The sequence below is a fragment of the Cardiocondyla obscurior genome, linkage group LG06, assembly GCF_019399895.1.
Source record: "Cardiocondyla obscurior isolate alpha-2009 linkage group LG06, Cobs3.1, whole genome shotgun sequence".
Lineage (NCBI taxonomy): Eukaryota > Metazoa > Arthropoda > Insecta > Hymenoptera > Formicidae > Cardiocondyla > Cardiocondyla obscurior.
The window spans coordinates 7,097,669-7,120,125 of record NC_091869.1 but is presented as its reverse complement, the minus strand read 5'-3'; the positions used below and the strand labels follow the sequence as shown (position 1 = coordinate 7,120,125).

At 44.8% G+C, this 22,457-nt stretch overlaps 1 protein-coding gene and 1 long non-coding RNA gene across 5 annotated transcripts in view; one reads left to right on the top strand and one right to left on the bottom strand.

The window, feature by feature from the left end:
* LOC139103462 (synaptogenesis protein syg-1) overlaps positions 1-22,457 on the top strand; it is a 256,134-nt gene that overhangs the window by 213,889 nt on the left and 19,788 nt on the right. For all 4 annotated transcript variants that reach the window (XM_070658153.1, XM_070658155.1, XM_070658154.1 and 1 more), the window contains 3 exons: positions 1,312-1,422; positions 3,300-3,506; positions 16,871-17,025. In XM_070658153.1, coding sequence (XP_070514254.1) covers positions 1,312-1,422; positions 3,300-3,506; positions 16,871-17,025 — 473 coding nt within the window. The remainder of the gene's footprint in view (positions 1-1,311; positions 1,423-3,299; positions 3,507-16,870; positions 17,026-22,457) is intronic.
* LOC139103464 (uncharacterized) lies at positions 2,576-22,042 on the bottom strand. Its single transcript, XR_011545894.1, has 3 exons — positions 20,839-22,042; positions 20,680-20,723; positions 2,576-2,985 (listed from the first exon to the last, which is right to left on the bottom strand). It is a non-coding gene; the product is annotated as an uncharacterized lncRNA (long non-coding RNA).

The window sequence follows — 22,457 nt, the reverse complement described above, 5'->3', positions numbered from 1 at the left end:
ATGTCGGAACGAACTATACACGACCGAAGGATTCCCGCGCGACTCCCCTTACGTGCCCTTTTGATACCTCGGCGGCGCGCCGTTTCCTTGCACGCAAAATGCTTTATTGCCGCGCGGTAGGTGTACGAATTACCAACATAATAAGAGGTTGCGAGCTATCTCGGAAGGATCGTGGCTGATACCGATCCAATTACGAAGAACGCTCCTGTCGTTTCTTCCGCAAAACCCGAAGTGGTACGGGAAAAACAGCGCGCAAAATTTAAACTCTGTTAATTAGCGTGCATCATTAACGCACCGAAAATGCGACGGTGGCGGGACGCGACCTACCCCAAGGCCCCCCTGTATTGCTTACGTTCTTCGTCTCGCGGATATCGGGGCAAAATTTTCGTCAAAGCGCTATCCCGGATCGCACCTTCGTGCCCGGCTCGTCCGCACGAGTTTCCAGCGGTTACCTGTAACACCTGCTTGTTCGACTATTCGCGTGGCACGGGTATCGTGAATTACTCCTCCCCGGACGCCGCTGACTTACATACAGATAGGAAAGTTTCCTATCTGCGCTTAAATAGCTCGTAGTGGTGTCAGAGGCGGTCAAACTCGAAACCGCTCCAACGATCGGCCGGGCGTTGTATCTCGATTGGAGTGCGCACGCCAAAAAGCGGTCGAGGCTCGAAATAACGTTATCTCTTATACAAGCAGTTTTTCCACTGCGATAAACTCGCGACGAGAAATTAACTCGTGAAAATGAAAACTTGATTCGCGCATCGCGTCAATTATAATTACGCGGCGCAGTATAATACATAATCTATCGTCGACCGATATACGTTAATGTTATAAAAGATAATATTGTTACATTTTAGATTGACGTATAATATACACGAGGCTAGACGGCTCGAATCCATCCATGAGTTTGTAATTGGAGTGTATTATACACATATTTTATATGTTTAGCAAATGAAAAGTATTGTTAATATACAAAATAGAATCGCGGGATACAAACGCAATAATAAATTGAAAGCAAAGTTATTTCGGTCCAATATAATTCTTGTCAGCTTATCAATATTTTCTATATAAATTTTTGATTTTTTGCATTGCTAAACGACACACGGCGCATACTTAAATACTTGTCGATCTTAAAATATAAAAGAAAAGCTTTATTATTTTATTATTAATTAAAATTATTTATAATTTTTCTTTAAAATTCTGCAAATATTAACGGTCCAAGATAATTACTCCGCTCTTTATTTTATGCGTTCAAAGTTACTTATTCTTTAGAAGATTAGTATTCTATTAAATTTTTTTTTTCTGTTACAGTACCGCCACAAAAGCCGAACATTATCGACGAACGCGGCAAGACTGTCCCCGCGGTGGCCGGCCCTTACGAAGAAGGTGGCGACATGAGACTGCAGTGCCTCGTCTCCGGGGGTAAGTCCTACTTTCCACAATAAGAGACGGGTCGAATGAAAATACGCCTGAATATTCTCTTTCGAGGCTGCTCTCGTAAATACGCCGCGAAAGAGCCGGTAGAATAATTGGTACGACCGGTGGGAATGGACTCCTTTCTGGTTCCATAACCCGTTCTCTCGCTTGCGCATGTAAAACAGCCCGCGATCTCATTCACCCCGTAGACCGAGGGCCGTGTTATTCTTAGCTATGGCGTCTAATTAAAACTTCACGCAACCGTATTCTGATGTTGCGGCTACAGAGCGTTTCTCTAAGCTCTTGACGGCGCGATCGCGAATATTTTCCAAAAATTACAAACCCTACGGCAAGACTTTTCAACGTCGCGCTCTTCATCGCGTCTGACAAAATTCTCTCTTCGATTTCACAGTTATTAGTGGTTCGATTACATGTTGCCGTCGCGAACGAAAGCGTATCGAGATTCTCGCAAAGGGAACGAATAAATATCAAGCTTGGCTATTACTGTAACCTATTATCGTACAGATTTTTCGAATTGCCATTCATCCCGTCGCGCGCGTTACCATCGTGTAAATACGGAATTAAAAGCGTACACCGTTGCCCGGATCGTTAAACGCTTCGACAAAACGTCGGACGCTTTAACAACGATCGCGGTACATGCATTCGTTCGGCGCTCCCCTTTATTCTATTACATTTTAATATCCGGGCGCGCGCCGCTGTGTCGGCAAGGCGAAGGCAATAACGATAATAAATTTATTTTTATTACCTCGCATGCCGCCACCCGAGGGACACGACAGTGCTCTCTTATACCGCTCTTCACCACCGCCTACAATTCCACTCTACTCCTACAACCCCCGGCGCCACCGCCCGCGCGACTCCCTCGGCTCCCTTCCCCTCCTTCCCCCCCTCCCCTTCCCCCCTCCTCGCCCTTCGCAACCGCGCGTGTTTTTCTGCTTGTCCCTCCTGAACGAAAATAGGTCCGGTAAAAAATAATGAGGTCGCTCCGGTACAAGCTAGACCGCCCCTCTGACTCGCCGCCTCCCTTTAACGGGATATTCACCCCCGGGGGATTATCCGCACGCAACGACCATTATGAATTATGAATTAACGCGCACCGCGCAGCCTATGCCGATGTGGGCGGGCAAAGGGGGCGAAATGTACGTATATGCACGGGACTTGGCAAACTCTTGCGGACAAGTGGCGAGACAGAAAGTAACCTGCGATGGTACGTTACATGAGAGAGCGTGGTGAATTCTTCGATGCTATTGCAACGCGGTTTTCTCGCGAGAAGAATATTAAATGACTTACCAATCTGCATGATGTCAGCGGAGTTGCAGAATGCTGCCGGTGACTGTAACATAAAATGGAAAACATTAATGTAGAGATGCCAGTATATTCGTTAATAAAATTAATAAAAAAAAAGTAAGTTTTTTTTTTAATAAAGATTTTATTTTAAAAAATTCATGCTTACCTAAAAGTTGCTCCGCCGGTGCCTGATGCCTTTCCTAGGCTCTCCTCCTCCTCTCAGTCTGGTGCTTCTTCGACGAAAGTCTTCCTCTGGATTATCATCTGAAACAAATAAGTTATATTTTATTAGCAAAAATTTAAACACAGTAAATACATATTTTATTGTTTTCATTATAATCTGTTAAATAAATCAATTTCACTTATCAAATTACGATTTAAATTCTGTGGTAAAGAGTCGATGATAAAATATTGAGTAAGCGAAAATAGAAAATAGAAGTTGTGATAAATATTAAACTTGCGAATATGCGTTTAAATCTTAATAACCCAAACTTGTTTAGCCTTAAGTTCGACTTTTATTTTATACCGGCTTAGTATCACGAATTATTTCTAACAAATTTTATGGCACTTATTTCCAGGTCGCCCCGAGCCTAAAGTGAGATGGTGGCGCGGAGAAACGCTTTTAGATTCTAAAGACGAGCCAGGCGAGTTTCCTGCTCTTCGCAGAAACACCCTGGTTGTCAGAGAACTATCGAGAGCGGATCTTCACGCGGTGTTCGATTGTCAGGCTTCCAACAACAACATCAGTCAGCCCGTGTCAACGTCGGTAGCGATTGAAATGCATCGTAAGTTCATATATTTATATCTCGTGCAATTATTTATATTTCCAGGTTTTTTATTTTTTTATTTTTTTTTTTTAATAAATTGTAAATCAATATTTAATTCGACGCAATTTTCCTAAAACTTTTTTCTAACGTTTGCGCAACTTATTCTAATCAAACACATTTGAATAATAGCGTACATAAGTAATCTAAATTCATATAGATAGCTTGCAAAATATTACGAGTGAGCGCGTCCCCCGTTTTTTTTTTACGTGCAAAACCTAAAGGCCGGCGGATAGCTGAAACTCATGGAGCTTCGTAGTTTCGTTGTTGCGCCGTAGTTACAAAGTGTAACACCGCCTGCGGTCTCTCAGGAGGATAAATCCAAAGGGTACAATCGATCCGCCCAGCCATGCTCGCCGCTTTCCTCTGTGAATCGGCGCAAAAGGAATGCATTTGCGAATCGGGCCAAAGGGAAAATCTGCGTTGTCGAGTAAACGAAGCTGAATACCGAAGCGGGAAAGTATTTAACCTAGAGCCCCGACTTTGGCTTTGCAATCCCGTTTATTCCGCGGCCACGTGCTCTCCATTTCTTCTTTCTCTCGGCAGTTTGGCGAAGACAACGCGTTATTCCAGTTTCGGGTCGCGAAGAAAAATCGCCGAGCAATTTTAAATTTGCCAGACGGCCAATGATGATTAATATAATTTTTTTTCTTTTTTTTATGTCAATGTATTTAACCGTTCGGTCTTGGCGCTACGACGTGCAATTAATCAATCAATCGAGCGGCGGAGCGTGCGTTGTATTGCCAATATTACACGTTATATAACAAATACTTCAATTCCCTCGACACAGTCGATCCAAGCACCACTCCGCGACGCAATTTGTCTGGAAGTTACTCGAGATGGGTGAAACGTCTCAACGAAATGTGATGTGGTGAAGAGACGAGAAGACAAGAGGAAGTAAGAAAAGAACACGCATGGGTAAAGCCAGGAACGCGATAGGGAAAGTAAGACGAAATAAAATCGACGAGCGATGCACCGGAGAGATGGGGGGGGAGGGAGGGAGTCGAAACGCATAATGTTCCCCTGTAGAGCCCGGCGACGGGTCGCGAGCTCGATTCTGAAAGCTCTCTTGGATTTTTATTAAATTCCGAGGAGAAAGAGGGGCTTCGGGGCATCGGAGGTCGCGCGGAAAGTCATCGCGGTTTCCTTCGCTTTACCTCGTTTTCGCCGTGAAGCGACGAGCCGCTTCTAAAAGTGGCTCACCCCATTTCGCTGACGCTCATCGACAATGTCGCGGCCTTATTATCTTTTCTGAATTGGATATTCCTTCCGCTTTTCTCAATGTTTCAAGCCCGGCGGAAAGCCATCCTCGCGTCCGTGAGAAGAATTAATGGCTCTGGTGGAGAAAGAGCTTTCCATCTGTCGAAGGTGCGCGAGTGTAAGGGCGGAATTCGTATCGTTACTTAAATTTCTTTTTTTATTTTTACGCGGTTCCGTAACTCACGAGAAAATCTCTTTTGTCGTGGAAACAGCCGAAAGAATGTAACCCTTTTTTAAAAAAAATTAAAAAGAGACGCAACAATGACGTATACGTGCCATATATAACGAGGTAATAAAAATATAGACTGCATTCTGCAGCAAAGTGATAATGTATACCCTCCCCTATAAAAAAGAAAGTACGATTTTCGTCGGGAAACGAGATTTACGGGGCGGGCAAAGTCGAACGCTGGCGGACATCTACGTTCGGGAAATTATCGAAAATCCATCCTTCTTTTTGTTCGCGACAAAGCGCCGGAGGGAAAGATCGGATTTCTTTTTACAGGGTGCGTGTATTTAACTGCGTCGTGTGGGCACAAAAGCGGGCGTAATTTTTTTTACGCGTATGACGGTTTCGCAACGAGTGCGCTATAAGCGGCCGTCAATTATCATTTCGCCGTTTCACGTTACGGACAAGCATTCGGAGACCGCGCCGGCGGTCGTTCAATTAAACCCTGGAGAGACCCAATTTTCCATCATGCGTATATCGGGCGTACGTGCGTCGCGGTTCAATGTCGCTGAAATATTCGAGTAATGGCGCATCAGTGGTGCAGCCTATTGTGGGCAGCGCGTCTTCCACATAAATGATATCCCCGCGCCGATCCTTATCACCCTCGCGATTGGCAGAGCACCAAGCGAGCAGTATCGAGCGGCCGTTCTCGCGGTAAATGAGCGACGAGCGAACGATAGGCTCGCCATCGATCGTAAAGGCATCGCAGTTCTTTTTCTCTTCTTCCTCATTTTCTTCTTTTTTTTTCTTTTTTTACTTTATTTTCTAACCCGCAAGAAGCGTGAAGTATTAACAGCAAACTCCGCCGTAACCGTCATCCCATCCGATCCCGTATTGGGAGCGCGATCGATGAAGCACCGAATTCGCATCGTTGAACGTCACTGCAAATTGTTGCGTACCGTGTTTTAGTGGTGATTACAATAAATCGCGTACGAGCACTTCGCTCTTTCCCGGAGTCGCTTTTATCGCGCCGGCTCCACGATCCTCCCCCTTTTTTTTTTTTTTTTTTTTGCGTAAAAGCTCGACACACGCCCGTATCTTTTGCCGTATATCCGTCATGGCCGAGTGATGCATACTTGTCGTAAAAGTATAAAGGCACGATGGTAAAAACGCGAGGGCACGGGCGCTTTTAGCGAAGCACGCGCACACCTTATATAGTCTGCGCGCATAATTACGAGCTCCTATCACGAGCCGTCTGAAAGTTGGCGAATTAAAGCGGATTTTGCATTCAATTATTTTTAATTGGGCGAGGAAGTTGCAGCCTGCGTCGCAACGTGTCCAAAGGGGGGGAAGGGAAGAGAAAAAAAGCTGCGATGCACGCGGACGGGAAAGTTATATCCCGCACGGAGCCGTTAAGTGGAAAGCAGCTCAGTACTTATTGATATCAATCGAGATCGCGTGGAAAAGATGTTTCGCTAATTCGCGCGACGATAGTACGCGAAACTACGCGGAGGAACAAAGCATCAAGCCCTCTCCATTCGTTTCCAAAATGCACCTCACATCTCGGGTATAATTCAACAGCTTAAATCATCACGTTTTTGTCACGGCCGTTTATTAATAGCAACAGTTTTGATGTCGGAAATAATTATTCGTTAAAATTATCATACGTTTTCGTCTGCCCTCGCGCCCAAAAATACGCGCGGCCGGCGCAACGTCAAAAATACAGGACGGACTCGGGGTGATATGCAAATAGCCTCGCGCTCCCGCCGATTCGCGCCAAAGGGAAAGATGTGAGCGAACATAATTATCCGTACTGGGCCGTTACCCGGTCTATCAGCTTTAATTTCCGCTTTACGTTTTGCCGAATAACGCAGGAAATAAGCGCATCAACCCCGCCGTGCACCTGCCGCGGGAAAAAGAGACGGGGGCGAGGGGGAGGGCTGAGGAAGTATACGTATCTCCCAGGTATTATACTCACGAGCATCACACTCGTATAGGCATTACGCCACTTCACGGGTTTTATTGCCCGGCGTTAAAGCCCCCGGGCTCTTTCGCCGAGAAGCGGAGAACGCGAGCTTTCTTCCCTGTGCACTTTGAACCCGGCGTCTCCGGCGTGCGGCCCCCGCCGTCGGAGCCATGCCCGGTCTCCCCCCAACCCCCTAGAGCCGTCGTCTACCCTGGTGGCATGGGATACCAAGGGGGGAGGACGCCGCCTCTCTTGGATTCCGCAAAGGATTAAACCTCATAAATTCCACGGAGTGCTCCGTGGAATTATCGGTATGCGGCCTTACGTCCGCCTCTCCGCCGCCTTTTACGGACGACTCGACAAACGAGAGCGATTTCCACGCGACTTTATGCTTTCTACCATCCCCCTCGAGCTTCCCCCCCCTCGATATCCCGTTTCGTCTCTCATTTCTCTCTCTCTCTCTCTCCCTCTTTTTCGCGAGTACTGGTCGTGCGATTCCTATGGACATACGTTCGAAGCGTTATTTGCATGACTGCACGCCGGATGGATTGCGAATCGCGAACGAACGAGAAAGTATTCGCTTAACGCCGCGAAGGCTTTCACCGCGCGGAGTGGCGCGGAAAATGCAATTTCCCGGCCGCGAAAACTCATCTGGATCTCGCGTTGTTGCAACGAAAAGATCTACCGGCATTCTATAACAGATTGAATTATGCGCGCTAAATTGATGATAGATTGGGTTTTCTTTGTCCGGTAAGAGAAAATAGATGGGATATTGTACCACCTGTTCAACATAAAGCCCAAATAAAAAAAAAAAGGTTAAAAAATATTTTTTTAACTGGTTGTGAGTTTTGTAGAGAACGTTGTAAATGCTACGCATTTATTCCCAGCTTATATACATTGGCTTGTATCTCTCGTATCAAAATCATTTTAAAATCATTAAAAAAAATTGAATTAATACCCTTTTTTTCTGTTCTTAATCGCATCTTTTTCTTACAAGAAATTCACGAACGTTGATACAATTTGTACATTCGTCCAATTATTCACGGGTTGAAGCAAATTAATGGATATTGTTTTCCATACAAAATATAATATCAACATCGATGCAACGTTCGATATTGTGAAGGAAATCAAGGCGAGCACGCCGCTACCAGATTCAGGCGGATTTATGGGCGAGAAGCACATTTTCGACGTGCTTATCGAAGAGTGAATCGATCTGGCCCTTCGGTCAGCCAGCAAACGTTTCATAATAAATAAACCGCGGCCGTTAATATGAGCCGTGACAGGAGGGCGCGCACGTACGCTGCGAAATAAATTATCAAAACGCACGGCGCGCTGAACGATGGCCGCGTATAACGCAGTTTAATCGCGGATCATTATTATTTCACGGTTCATCGAGTCTTTCTGCGCGAATTCCGAAGTACCGGCCGCCAGTCGGTACATCGCGTGTCACATTCAGTTGTGTACCGTGGTTTTGAAATCCCATTATTCCGAGAAAATTAATATTTAACGCTTGCGCGCACGAAAATCGTCGCATTTACAAATGGAGCGCCCGGTAATGGCATATTTTTCCCCCTGCAGGGGTTTATCGCCCGAATTATTTTCACCGGGACGCACGTTCACTGGCAGCTGTGAGAAATGGAAATAAACCGCGCGAATCGCGAAGGGAAAGCCGATGCAACACGCGGCGCGAAATTAAAATAATTACGAGTATTTTCTTTTTTTTTTTTTATTTTTCTTTTTTTTCGGTTATTCTTGTCGCGCTGACGCGGACATCACGCGGCGAAATCTTCTCGTAATGATAACTTCGTTGAAAACTTCCTCATCGTCGTTGTGGTTTTAAGGGGCGAGGAAAAAAAAGCCGTATTTATTGTTCGCCGGAGTAGTCGAGAAGTTCGAAGCTATTCAACTGAGCTGTATCTTTTTTCTTCTAGCCAATTGTAAAGTACGACCTCTCTTAAACTCATTTCTCTGGGTTGTGGAAGTAGTATTTTTTTTTTGAATATAAACTTCCTCTTTATTATAAATGTAATTGCTTGAAACAAACACGCGGCGTTCCAAACGCAAGTAGTATAAATCTATATATGTCCGACCATCCCTTTCATATCCCGTACTTATAATTGGTAACAAATCTCGCAATTTCCTCTTGCGGCAATTTTTCATACATATCTGTAATCCGAATCGATGGAACCGGACACGGGGTGAAAGGTTTCAATCTTGCTTGCGGAAGGAAAGTCAACCTCTTATTAAGAAAAAGGGGAGAAACCTGGGAAGATTAATGTAATGGAATCAGTCTGACTAACGTTTGATTGAATTTGCCGTGAATCGAGCGTGATATTCCGACCTATGGGAACTTATGAGGATAAGTTGATACCCTTGTTAAGTCTTAACAAGGGTCGATTCTTTTTCCATTTCGCACAGCTTTTATCTGATCGGACGGAGCGCTATATACCACCGGGAGATCTTACGTGGAGCAGCCCGCTTAACATGTCAATTGCGTTAAACGAAGTTAATCATGCGGAATTAATCCTCCGCGATTCTACATTGGACGATATACTGAATATTTAGAATAACAATATTAACCATCCGTATGATCACCAACTTGCTATATACACACATATTCGGGGAAATTTAATTAGCTGGAGCTATAAGCGGTCACTGCACCAAAAAGCCGAGCGCAATGTCGAGATGCGAGCGCAATACAAATGAGGGATTATCAAAAGCGAGCAAACGCGAATAGCGGACGAAACGAAATCACATGTACGTTTTATCGCTTCATTAAAACGTGAAACGGTGGAAAGATAGTGAAAGGGAGAGAAAGAGCAAATGAGAGAGAGAGAGAGAGAACATATATATGTATGTATATATAGAGAGAGAGTAGAATTACACGCGACAGAGAATGGAGTCGCCACCGCAAGCGAGAATGGAAACAGAAGAGATTGAGAACGTATAATATGGAGGCGATGGAAGTTCCGAAGAGGATGAGAACGACCTTGGGATTGAATCGGCGCTCTCGAGGGGAATGGAGAACAAACCCGACACTAACCTACCTCGCTCGACCCAGCCCACCCCCAACCTAATCGAGCCTGACTAATTAGAGGGCAGGCTAGTAATGGAGTCAGCCTGCGAAATTGGGTAACGGTGGGCCTGATTTACAGCGTGAGAGACTTGGAAATTGGTCGCCGAGGAGTATGAGGATAAGAAGAGCTAACTCGCGTCGAGCGGAACGGAAAAGCTCGCTGCGAATGAGACCGTGGGAGGAAGGAAGAAAGAGAGAGAGAGACGGGGCGAAAAAAAAATCGAGTAAAAAAAATTGGTAATACCGATGAGCGTGAGCTTTTTTGGGATCGGCCGGTGGTGATCAAGTCGGTTTCTACGACACGGGACGAGCATTCAGCTGCGCGGAGCTGATCTTTCAGGTCGTGACGTGAGGCGGGTGAAAATCACACCGAGCCCCGGAAATCCGCTGAACTTTTAATGGAATCGGCGATTTTTCAATGCGGCTTCCTCCTAGAAGCGCGGCTGATAAGTCGCGCGAGACAAAAAGATTCACATCGATGGGGGATTCACGGTAGTCATTTTGGGCAGGGGACGCTGCGCGCGAGTATTCATGGAATTGAAAATTGAGAAACTCTTCGGGGAAGAGTTCACTGGAAAGCTGGCTCTCTCGGGAGCGGAGATGTGGCCGTTTTATTCCCCGTCCGATCAGCGACTGTTCGGGTCGTTTTTGCGGCTCTCTCGGGCGCACTACGTCGGCGAGAATCCGCGATATCATTTCCCGAGATTAGGCGCGATTTCTTTATTCGAAATTTTTCCTCTTTTCCGTTCTGACAATTTTTTTTTTTTTTGGTTTTGCTAGAAAAACTTTGTGTTTTCACATAAAAATAATCGTTATGCGATCAAAGTGGAATATAAAATAAAATTGGTTAAACGTAATTATAACATACATTTGGCTTGAAATATTAAAAGTTTTGTTCGAAATTTACATATTCAAAGTTTTCCTAAGATAGACATTTAAAAAGAACGAATTTATGAATATCGTATTATACGGCACAATAAAATAATTATTTTAGCGTCGTTCTATATTTGCAATCAAATGTAATTTTACAAATTTTATATTTATCGAACAACTTTTTGTAAAAATAAAATCAAATATCACGAACCTGATTAAGTCTATTAGAAATTCAATCTTTATAAAAAATTCAGGGCTATGTTTGTACAGACGTAGAAACTAAATAAACATTTCTACATATTAATCGACTTAAAAGTCATTTCGTTCCTAATTCCTCGTATTTCTCTGTCCGAGCTTAATACACTTCGTAATCATTTTGAAATCAGATTGCCGCGGCATCAAAACTCGACCTTTTACAAAGTTCTCGGCTTCGTTGGTAGCAAACGACGTTACCCACGAGAAATGCATAGAGATTCACAAAGGCGGCGCGACGCAACCGCGCAGCGAAGGAACTGGAAAGGAGCCGCGCAAAGGTAGCGAGGAAAGGATAAAGTAGGAAATACGAGTCGCACACAGATAGTTAAGGGCCACGACAAGATGGCCTCTGCGCTTTTCCTCTGTGACATCCATGGCGCGGTGACACGATATAAGCCCGCGACGACAACTGCCACTGACGACTACAATGATGACAGGACGAAGTAAAGCCACCGGATGAGAATGAAAGGGCACCCGAAGATCGAGCGCATACAAGCGGGAGAAAGATGCAAGCGGGGAGATAAGGGCGGAGGCGAGAGAAAGAGCGATGAAAGAGGCCCAAGTCCTCGAAACTCGACTGGGGGAAGCTTGATTGTATACCGGAGACGGTGCTCTTGAAGGAGACAGGAGAGCCCTCTCAGACTATGACTGAAGTCGAGTGAGTCTCGTGTGACCCCGGGACAAGGCCGCGTTACTCGCAAACAATTCGCAGTCGTAGGACCGCGTACAACGACGGCCGTGCATTTACAAATGTTCCCTCCCCACGAAACGCTCCGACCCTCGGTTTCCTCCCTCGCCCTCGTCGCCGGCTCATCGTCGAGACGACGTAACGGGAGAGCCGTAAATGTCCCGAGAACCGACGGGGTAACCCGCGCGGGATTGCCGAGCGACATGCGGGCGTGGCGGAGGAACGTTCTTGATTAATGTTATTGGCGATCATTGTTGAGCGGGATAGATGCTGCCCAGAGGGAACGCGGAATTAAGGAAAGTGGTCAAGATACTCCGAACATTCCTCGGGCTTGTCACTGTCGCGCCGGCGAATCGGCCACCAGAGTAGTTCGCGTAAATATTTTTTTTTATCTCCCAAAAATTCTATGCGCCACACGCGCAAGAACGACTCCAGGGTGCCGAAAGCGAATACTAACGATAACCGTTACCGGGAGGGTGAATTACGAGAGCGTTCACTCGCACGAAATCTCGGGCGGGACTTTGGCGTAACGTTAAATTCTCGGATTTCTCGATTTGCAGAACGTATCGTGCGTACCGGTAAACACTGCGAGATAAATAAATTACACGAGTAACATCGATACACGCGTCCATGCGAAACTTACACAAGTGCGGCCGCAATCATTTCACGGATGAAATAACGAGTAATTGGTTTACGAACTCGGCCATTGAACAAAGTTTCGAGAAACTCGCGCGTTTTCGATCGGCGTTATATAGAGTTTCATAACACGCGTGATGGCTAATGAACGCAAATAAAAGCGCGACCGCGACGCGCGCTTTTGTACAGCCAGGGTGAAACGCTCCGTTCGTCGCGACCAGGTTAATATCGCGAAACTTGTCCCCTCCTCCCTCTACGAGTTTCGGAGCACGTCGGATGAGCTTTAGACTCGGGGGTGGCAGGGCGCGCGGACAAATTTCGGTGATCGAAATTGCGCGATTCGGAGGTCTACAATTGCGATTCCTTGCAAACAGAATCAGAGTCGCCGCGCTGTTAATTTGTCCGACGGACCGCCGCCGCACCGCACCCTGCGCTGCGCTGGCGCTATTTCGCGGACTCTTCATCCACCCAGTTCGAGTTAACTTCGTCTTCCACTCTATTCAAACAGCGTCCACGCTCAGGCGGTCCCGCCTCGCCTACTCATTAGCGTTTCCCTCCGTCCGTTACTACTAATGCGCGCGAGTCGGCCAACAAATTTACACGACGCGTTGCCGGGAGTTACTCATTAGAGCGCCAATGCGCACAATGTAATATTGCAATTCCGCAAACTCCGATGCTAATTGCAGCCCCCGCAATTGCGTTCGTATATATAAAAACAGCATGATTAAAAAATCGCTCTTTCTATCTTGGCGCATTGAAGAATCCCGGTATTAATCTTTATCAGCAAAAATGTTAATCCTACCGCGATCGTGAGTCGGGATATTTCGTAATGGAAATTAATATTACCAACACGTATGTCGTGTTGCTTGCTTATCGCGTAAAAAAAAATTGTGACTAATAAAAGATCCGTGAATTGTGCTTTATAGAGCGATTTCCGTCGTCTAATGACTCAGGTTAAACGGCAAAGTTTAAAAAGCACGGTTGAACGGCGGCATTTTAACGTGCATCTTTCACAGTGCGTCACGTTAGGACAGCTTCCTGTCCGGGATGACACACGGTGTTGCTGGCACACGTTGAAGGGAGATCGTTTTGCATTTTTCGCAGCGCAGTAAAAAGCCAGCGGGCTCGCGATATGCAGCCGCACGACCAGAAGGGAGAGAAAGAGGGCCGTTTTCGGTCCATCTACGTAACATTATTCGCTCAGATACGGGGAGCAGTTCTGTTTTGCGGAGTGCGCGCCGGTACATTTAATACCTACAATCTTTTTGTCTGTAACTTTGAATTAATCCGGGAACGTAATAAAGCGAGTACGAATAAACAGAGAGAAAGGACCGGCGATGGCGCGGCGGAGTCGCCAAAAACTACCGATGGCGGTGCGGGATATCTGGGCGAAGGTAGGCAGCCGGAATATGCAAACGCGACCGTAAGCCCCGCCGGATTAAGCACGGACGTATTTTCAATTCGCGATAGCAATAAGTTCAACCTCGTCCGCTCATTCGTTACTCACCCGTTCTCGTTCTCTCTTCTCTTCTCTCTCTCTCTCTCTCTCTCTCTCTCTCTCTCTCTCTGTCTCTCTCTCTCTATCTATCTATCTATCTGTTTCTCTTACCTTTTTCCCCTCTATATCTTTCCCTCTCGCACCCTTCCGTCCTGCTCTCCACCCTTTCTCTTTAACCCCTTTTTGCACCTCGATCTCGTTAGTATCGTTTTTATTCCGCCGTTCCGTGTCTCTTACCCGAAACGTGTCGAATCCTTTTGCGACTGTCGCGGCAATCCCAAAGAACAATCGTCTTTCGTGCCCGTCGGCGTTCTTTATTGGCGTTATTTTCAGTTTGTCTGTCTAAGCAGCCCCCAGATACCCTTGCAGGTACGTAGAAGTATTATACGCTTATCGTAAAAACAATGATTGCCAGAATCGGAATTATCAGTATTCTTTAATATCGAATAAATTGCATTCCGATAGATACTTCCCATTGTATTATCGGTTTCTTGTAATAGTCTATTTTCCCTTCTTCACCGAGTTCCAATTAAAATTTTATTTCACGAGATAAAACGACGACGACGTCTCGTTTCTATTTAGCCGAGGATACACACAGATTCATTATGGAAATGATACAGAATTTTCCCGATCGAAAGTATAACACTGTTAAAACAACAATTAAAAGAGACCCGTTTTTTTTTCTTTTTTTTAAGCTAGACTTCGCGCGCCCTGGCGATTATCTCTTCTAAATAAAATCTATCGGGGGTACGATATTATTATAAAACTCCAGGGCGAGGTAGTTCAGAAAGTTTAAACAGTCGTCCGAATTTAATCGTAATAATTTCTCACGAGCGGTTCGCGAACCGTGAAATATCGTCGCGAAAAGTGAAGTGGAAATTATTAGCCGCTCCGGCGGTCGGCGGAAAAATCGTCTAATGAATCCACGGGGAGCAGGAAGCGTTGTTTGTTATATAAATCCGATCCGCGCGCGAAACACATCATCCGTCAGACGACACCCATTAGACCATCGGCGTGACCACAACGCGTTCGCGTGCACGATGGGGCACTCAGTGGTCATCTAATGGACACCGACGCACTTTTTCGCACGGCGCTATTCGTCATGGCCGTCCGTCCGAACGTATACAATACAACGGGCGAAAAAGCTGACGAACGTTTATACAACGTGAGAAGAATGCTGCTCTCGGTCACGTCTCTCTCTTTCTCTCCCCTTGGTCCATTCATTCGCGTAACGACGAGAAAGCAAAAAACGCGCACGTTATTTTACTCGTAATAACGAAATAATAAACACGAGGGGGAGGGATGGAAGAAAAAGGTGGACGAGATAAAAAGGCTCGACCCCCCGCGTAATAAGCACCGCACCGGAGGCACGAACGAAGGGAGCGCTAATTTCTGACCAGCTCGCAGAAATTAAAGCCGAAAAAATTTCCCTCCTACACCCGGAAGAATTAAATTTGTCGGATACAGGGAATTATACGATCGGGAATAATACACGGCCGCCGAAGGGGCCGTGAGTATGCGCGCAACCTAATAGCTCTTTAAACAGGGTTGAAGATCGGAAAATTGAATGGCGTTCAAGACGGAATTACGATGCCGCGCTCGCCGTGTGAGCACGGAATTGCGTGATGCGAATATGCAACACGATTGTATTGACGCTCGAGTGCCGGCGGCTTATGCTGGTAATCGTGCTTTTAGCACCAATGCCGATTCAACACGATGAAGCGGCGAGCGTGATTGTAGCCGGTGGATTAAGGTAGCGAAAGTGAAGGTAATGGTGGACGCGGAAAAGCGGGAAAGAGAGGAAAATTTTTCATTGGAGTCAAAAGTTCGGCGTACTGAAAGTTTAATTCCAGACTCTCGGGGCGTGGTGCGGCTTGAATGAAAAATCTCTCTCCTCTGCCTCCGCTCAATCCCGCCTCCCTCCCCCTCCCTCACCCTCGTCTCCTATCTGCCTCCGTCGTGCCGTCGCTTTCGCGATTTTCCGTATCCCGGCGTGCCAAAGAAAGACGTTCCTTTGGCGAAGCGTTGCCGATTAAATTCGATGGAAGGGCCGGGCGCGAGTGATTTAACCGAGACTTATTTCGCGGTTGAATCGACCGACTAATACATCGGCACTTTTATCCACGCTCGTCTTTCGTCGAGTTGCCAATACCGCCACTTATCGCGTCGTTTTTACGAAGGGCAATTTAATGTCTCGTAAACATTGTTAGCGCCGCGCTTCATTTATAAGAATATTCAGCAAATAATTTTCTCAATTTTTCCAAAGTGAAAACGCTGATTTTCTGATATCGAGTCACTTTTGTTTCTAATGTAATTAATTATCTACGTAAAATTTCTTACCCGCAATTTGTATCTGATCTAAATTTCTTTTCGGTGAACCTCCGTCTTCTAATTATCTTCCGATCGATTTAAAAGGAGAGTTATTAGTATTATCGTGACGGAAATTACTAATAACTTGAAGACAGATATTCGAGCGTCGTTACGCGCTGGCAATTACGATTTTGCAACCTCGCGATTAGGCTAAAGATTGATGTTAAACTCCATTTTGTTCGCACTATTCAATACCTGTCTCAATTAATCAACATGAAACGTCACACGTACGCCCACCAGCCTTAATCTATGAGAGGTGCGGTCCGCGCGAACGCGCTACTACCCTCCCCCGAAGCTATCAGAGTGTAGGTTTTGCGGCAATACGTTCGGGGTGGTAACTGCAGCGGTACCACTCGTTTAAAACGCATTAGGGTGGCAGGGGCGGACGGCGGTACAAGTCCGCGGCCACTCTAAGCACCGCAATTCCGCAGCTGCCGCAATTCTTGTTCGTGCTTTTTGATCAAGCGCCATCAACGCCCTCGACCGCTTTACTCGCCCTTGTACGCTTTTGTGATCGCGCGCCCTTTCCTGTTTCAGTGAGGCCGCTGAAGGTGACGATACTCAGCAGCGAGCACGCGCCCCTCAGCGCCAATCGGAAGTACGACATTAATTGCATGACAGTGGGTTCAAGGCCGCCAGCAAAGCTGTCCTGGTACATGGACGGCAAAAGACTCGACAACGCCACGGAAAAGGTAAGGACTTATTTTTGCTAATAGAACGATACTCGCGACGCGATTAATTCTCGAATTATAAATTTGTTTTAAGATACAGGTAATTACGTGTAATTAATTCAAGGCACTTGAAGGTTTTGCTCGCAGCAAGCAAAAATGTTGACTCGCGTTTCTACGTACGCTACAACTCTATTTCCATCCTCGGTGGTACGAGTGCGGAAAAACGCTCGATACTCGATATTCGTTTCGGGTTCGATTGATAAAACGGTAGCGCCGTCGAAACCAGGTTATATCGCGACAAGTGTCGTCGGAAAAATGGTGGGCAGAAAAGGGGAAACAAACGACGCGAGCCGTGAAATAATTTCCTATTCTGCCTTCGCCGGAACGAAAGAAAAAAAAAAAAGAATAATAATAAAAACAGCCCCGCCGTAGTTGCGCCTATTTCCTTCTCGCCACCTAACTCGCGCCACGCTAATGGTATCATCGATAGCGGAGCGATCGATCTCCATTATCTCTTCCTCGTGTTACGTCGATCTTCTATTTGTAACATCGCGTATCTGGAATGTATGAAATTCTTTCTTGGCGGATCTCACGTTTCGTCCCGGGGAAGTCACGCCAACCTGCCGCGGAATGATTCAACGTCGGCGGGTGCACGTCGCCTCCCATGTAGCATCCCCCGCGTGCGAACAATTCGCGGAGGTGAATAAAAAAAAAAAGGGCAGCGCTCCGTTAAGGTTTAACGGTCTAACCGGGAGAAGAAAAATTCCGAAAACCGCGCGTCTACGTGTCCGAGGGGTCTCTTCCTCGATCGTTCTCCGCGAAATCACTGGAATTAACGGCCGGTATCGGTATTTGCATCGTTGCCATTAAGCATCCCCTCTGACACGCCATGGCGCAATTACCGGATAGCGGCGATGCTTTCGTGATCTCTCGGTCTCGCTCCGACTTACCCCCCGGCTCGATACCCCGTCCCTGTCTCGTGCGCTGAACCCACCCCTTTCCTCCCTTCGCTCTTCGGATCCTCACTCGCCCCGAGACGACGCGGAAACTCCTCCGTTATACGTACTCGAACTCCGGCGTACGAACATCGATCTACGCCCTTCTTGCATTTCCGCGGTGAAACTCTTCCTGAAACGTGATTCTTTGGCCCGCCGCGCTTTCCTCCCTCACCGAGCTGCGTTTCGAATCTCGACGTGCACGCCGCCGCCCGTCTCGCGCGGATACGTAAGTTTTTAAGTGTTTCTCCCGGATTGCAAACGTATATAATTCGAATCGATTGTTTTTCACAGCGAAAACTTTCCGTTCCAATTAATCACGCTAGTTCCAGCAACGACTAATGCGATTTCGAAATGGCGTTAAGTAAGCCTCTTTGACATAAGAGCAGGACGAAGTTACCTAATAGACAATATATAATAGTACATATGTAGCTATGGCGCAATGGCCACCATCCATCATCCTACGACTTGTCAATAGTTCCACAGATCCGAATGTTGAGAGAGATATATGTATGCGTATATTAATGAGAATAGAACAATACAGACGCACGATACGTTTCATTATTAATTAGCCCTTTATTTCCTTCGCAAATAATTTTTTAGCTCGTTATCACGCGAGATGGCAATCTCAGATTTAACATTGGTCGCTAACATTGTTTTCCGTAAACTTCTAAATATAATTTTATTAAAGTTCAGAAAGTGCCTTCAGTTTGACATTCAATCAATCTCTGCCGGGGTTTTACAAAAAAAAAAAGAGTTTTAAATTATTTATAAAACGAAAAATAAAGCATAATTCGAACACAATACTTTTGGAAATATTATTTTACATATTAATCATTTCGTTATCGAACGCATTTTAATTTATCGTTAAAAATATGCGATTGAAAAGCATCGGTTTTTACCGGGATCGTTTTGCGCAACGTTGATGAAATTGCCATCGTACTTGAACTCTCGTAAAGCATCGATTTATCATTATATATCCGTTGAACGCTTTTACCAGAAAATCCTTCTAGAACGCAATTCGTCAGATGAAATCGAAACGAGCACTGGAAAGTTAACCGTATCTACTTCGATTGTTCTCCTCTGTCACTGTCTTATCCATGGTTCTTTGAAAAAATTCACAACGCTTTCTACGAGCGCGATTTCGCGAGCGTTACTTTACATTGACAAATAGTTTTGTTTTCCTATCACGTTTACATGATAATTTGCGCAATCTTGAAGGTATAAAGCCTTTTTTTCTTTCAATGAAAAATGTTCGAAGGGTAGAAAAAGAAAAAAAAAAGAAAGAAATAAACCCGCAATAAATTACAACATAGGAAACGTTAAAGAGATACATAATCTCCGCGCGCGGGAATTTCACGTAACGCTATTCTCTCGCCGGCTATTTCGTGCATAATCGAGATGCAGTAAAACCTTCCGAATGAAAAATGAGCGGCGGGTACGCGAGAGCTCCGGTTACGCCGGGTAAGCTCATACGCGTGGATTTTGCAATAACGATTTTGCCGATTCGATCGGTGTCGCGCGACCGGCCGTGATCGACGATGATCCGCCAGCACCGGAGATCCAAAGAGCTGATATTTTCCGCCGCAAATAACGATCACCGTTGTTGGCCGGTGCCAGGCAACCAGCATCCAGTTCTGACACGTTCGCGCTATCTCGCGTTATACGTCATAATATCGCGGTGTCGAATGAAGTTCAGTACCGGCAGACATATCGAGGCACAGCACAGCAGAGAGAGAACGAGAGAGAGAGAGAAAGAGAGAGCGTAGTGACGAGACGAGAGTGGAACGCAGGAGGAAAATCGCAGCAGGGGTGAAAGAGAGGGTGGACAGTACAGTTGGCAGTGGGTGATTCGACTTCGCCGATTTATGACCGTCGCACGAATTTCGAGCCAATTTCGTTTCTGGGCTTTGCCCAGTACGTACAACACGGTCCAAAAGTTTCGGTCTTTTCATCGGAGCAATCTACTCCAATATGTCACTGTTGCTCATCATGAGCGCCGTATTCTTACGAGGGAAGAATATCGCATACGCCAGGAATTGCAAGTACGGAATTGCGAACGGGCCTCAGTTGCATGTTATAAATTCAACGGTATACCGGTGTGCCTTTCATTTCTGTTTAAATAATCTCGCGCTTTTATAACACGTTTTTATTACAGCCTATTTTCTAGAAAAATAGCTGAAATGTTGCGTGCTTTATAAAAAACATATTAATATGATTTTAATTACGCTCTTAAGAGAATTGCAAGATTGTAAATTTTAATACCTTTAATGGCATGAGGTGGTCATTTTATTAACCGGTAGCATTTTTATTACATGTATAAAACCATTATCTCTTTTTTTATTTCTAGAACATAAAATCCTAACTTCGTGCTGCACACGCTCGATATATATTCGTTAAATTTAGGACAATACAAGTTTTATTAAAAAGGATAAATAATGGAACGATCTAACTAATATGATAAGTATAACCTAGCGTATATGTATAAATCCGATCCAAGTTTTGCATTACATTTAAGTTTTCCCGAAATATTATAAGATATTAAAATTCTAGAATGTTGAAGAATTCAAAGTATGGTGAATCTCGCGTGATTTTTATATGAGACTAGAAGAAACCATGCGCGCACTATTTTTTACGAGACCGCAATTGCAAACTACGACAAAAAAATTATGCGACTTACCCATCTGCATGAGCTTCAGCGGAGTTGAAGAGTTCTGCCGGTGACTGTAACATAAAATGCAAAATATTAATGTAGAGATGCTGATATATCAATTAATAGAGTTAATAAAAAAGTAAATTTTTTGCTATTAAAGATTTTATTAAAAAAATTGCTGCTCACCTAAAAGTTGCTCCGCCGATGCAGGATGCCCGTCCCGGGCCTGCTCCTCCTCTCAGATGGGACGTGTCGAGCCATCCTTCCGCGCACAAGTCACTCGCGAACGCGACCGGGTAAAGTTAAAATCGCGAAAATTATTAATCACTTACGCGCGACTCTGTTCGGCACTCGCGTTTACAATAAAGCCGTCCGAATACTTAGCGGAACTCCCGGACGACCGACGAACCGACTGCGGTTCGTATAATTCTTAATATCGACGGTGACGACACTCGTTGACGACAGCGAACAGCGGACAGCAACTGCGTCGATCTGTAACAGAAAGAGATGTCAAGTTTAATCTTAGTTATCGTGCCGGATGGGTTTTCGTTAAACGGAAATGCGAATTACTTTCGGTACGGAGACACGTGCTCGCTGCGCAGTGTGTAGTACGTGTGTGCTCGCGCGACCGCTGGAGAAGGACAGAGCGAGAGTGGGAGTAGTGGGGGAATATACTTAGCGCGCGGCACGTAGGCCCGCGCTCGCTCTCCCCCCCGTCTCCCCCCGTCACCCCGTCACCCTCGCGCGACTATCTATTCGTTACTCTCGTTCTATTGAATTGTAATATTTAATAAGTATGTCCAGACAAAGACGGTACTTCCACTAGGTCGTCCTCGATCTCGAAAATCGCCAAGACCGTCTTTGCCTGGACATATTAATTAAATATTAAAATTAAATTGAACCTCAAAATCGCCGACCTGGTTTTTTTACTAATTTACACGTTACACAGCAATTTTTTAAGATGGGAAAATGTTCGAATAAAAATTTTTTTGGAAATTAGAAATATTTATTTCATAAAAATAATTTTAAACAGATTTCTTTCGTCCTTTTTTTACGATAATTTTAAAAATAGCTTATTTTTAATTCCATAATTATTTTACACATTTATATATTTTTTTTCCTATGTATCTATAATATGCAATGTCCCATCACCATGACATTATAAAAAAATATTACTCACCGATCCGCAGTAGCACAGTTGTACAGCCGTGACGACTCTGCAACAAATATAAAAAATATTATTTGTAGAGAGATGAAAATATTTGCTGTGTTAAAAAAAAAAAATGTCCGCGTCTCTAATAAGTTTCTCAATTAATCAATTAAAACCAAAGTTATTTATTATCCGAATAAAAGCTCTAAAAGATTAATTTTTTTTTTACAGTTAGAAAATTTGTTTTGTACCAATTTTAAAATTCTATTATCTCGATATAGATATACAAATTACATTTGAAAAAACAAAAACATTCAAAGTACCATAAGATGTACATACATTCGCAATTTATTGTCGAAAATTAATAAATGTTAAAACAGAGTTTTTTTTTTAACTTAGAAGGCAACGATATAAAATGACGCCCATTTTGTAATATCTAGCTTTGCATAAAAACGAAATGCCGATATAATTTTTAATCACAACTGCAAACTTTGTACATCTTACTGAACCGAAATAAATTAGTATCGATTATTTCCAGATTGTAAATTTGCTGATACAATTGTATTGCGTTTCAGTGAAAAATTTTATCAAATTACCGATAGATAAACATCGAACTCAGCTGTATCGTGCGCGATTGACAAAATTTAAAATACGG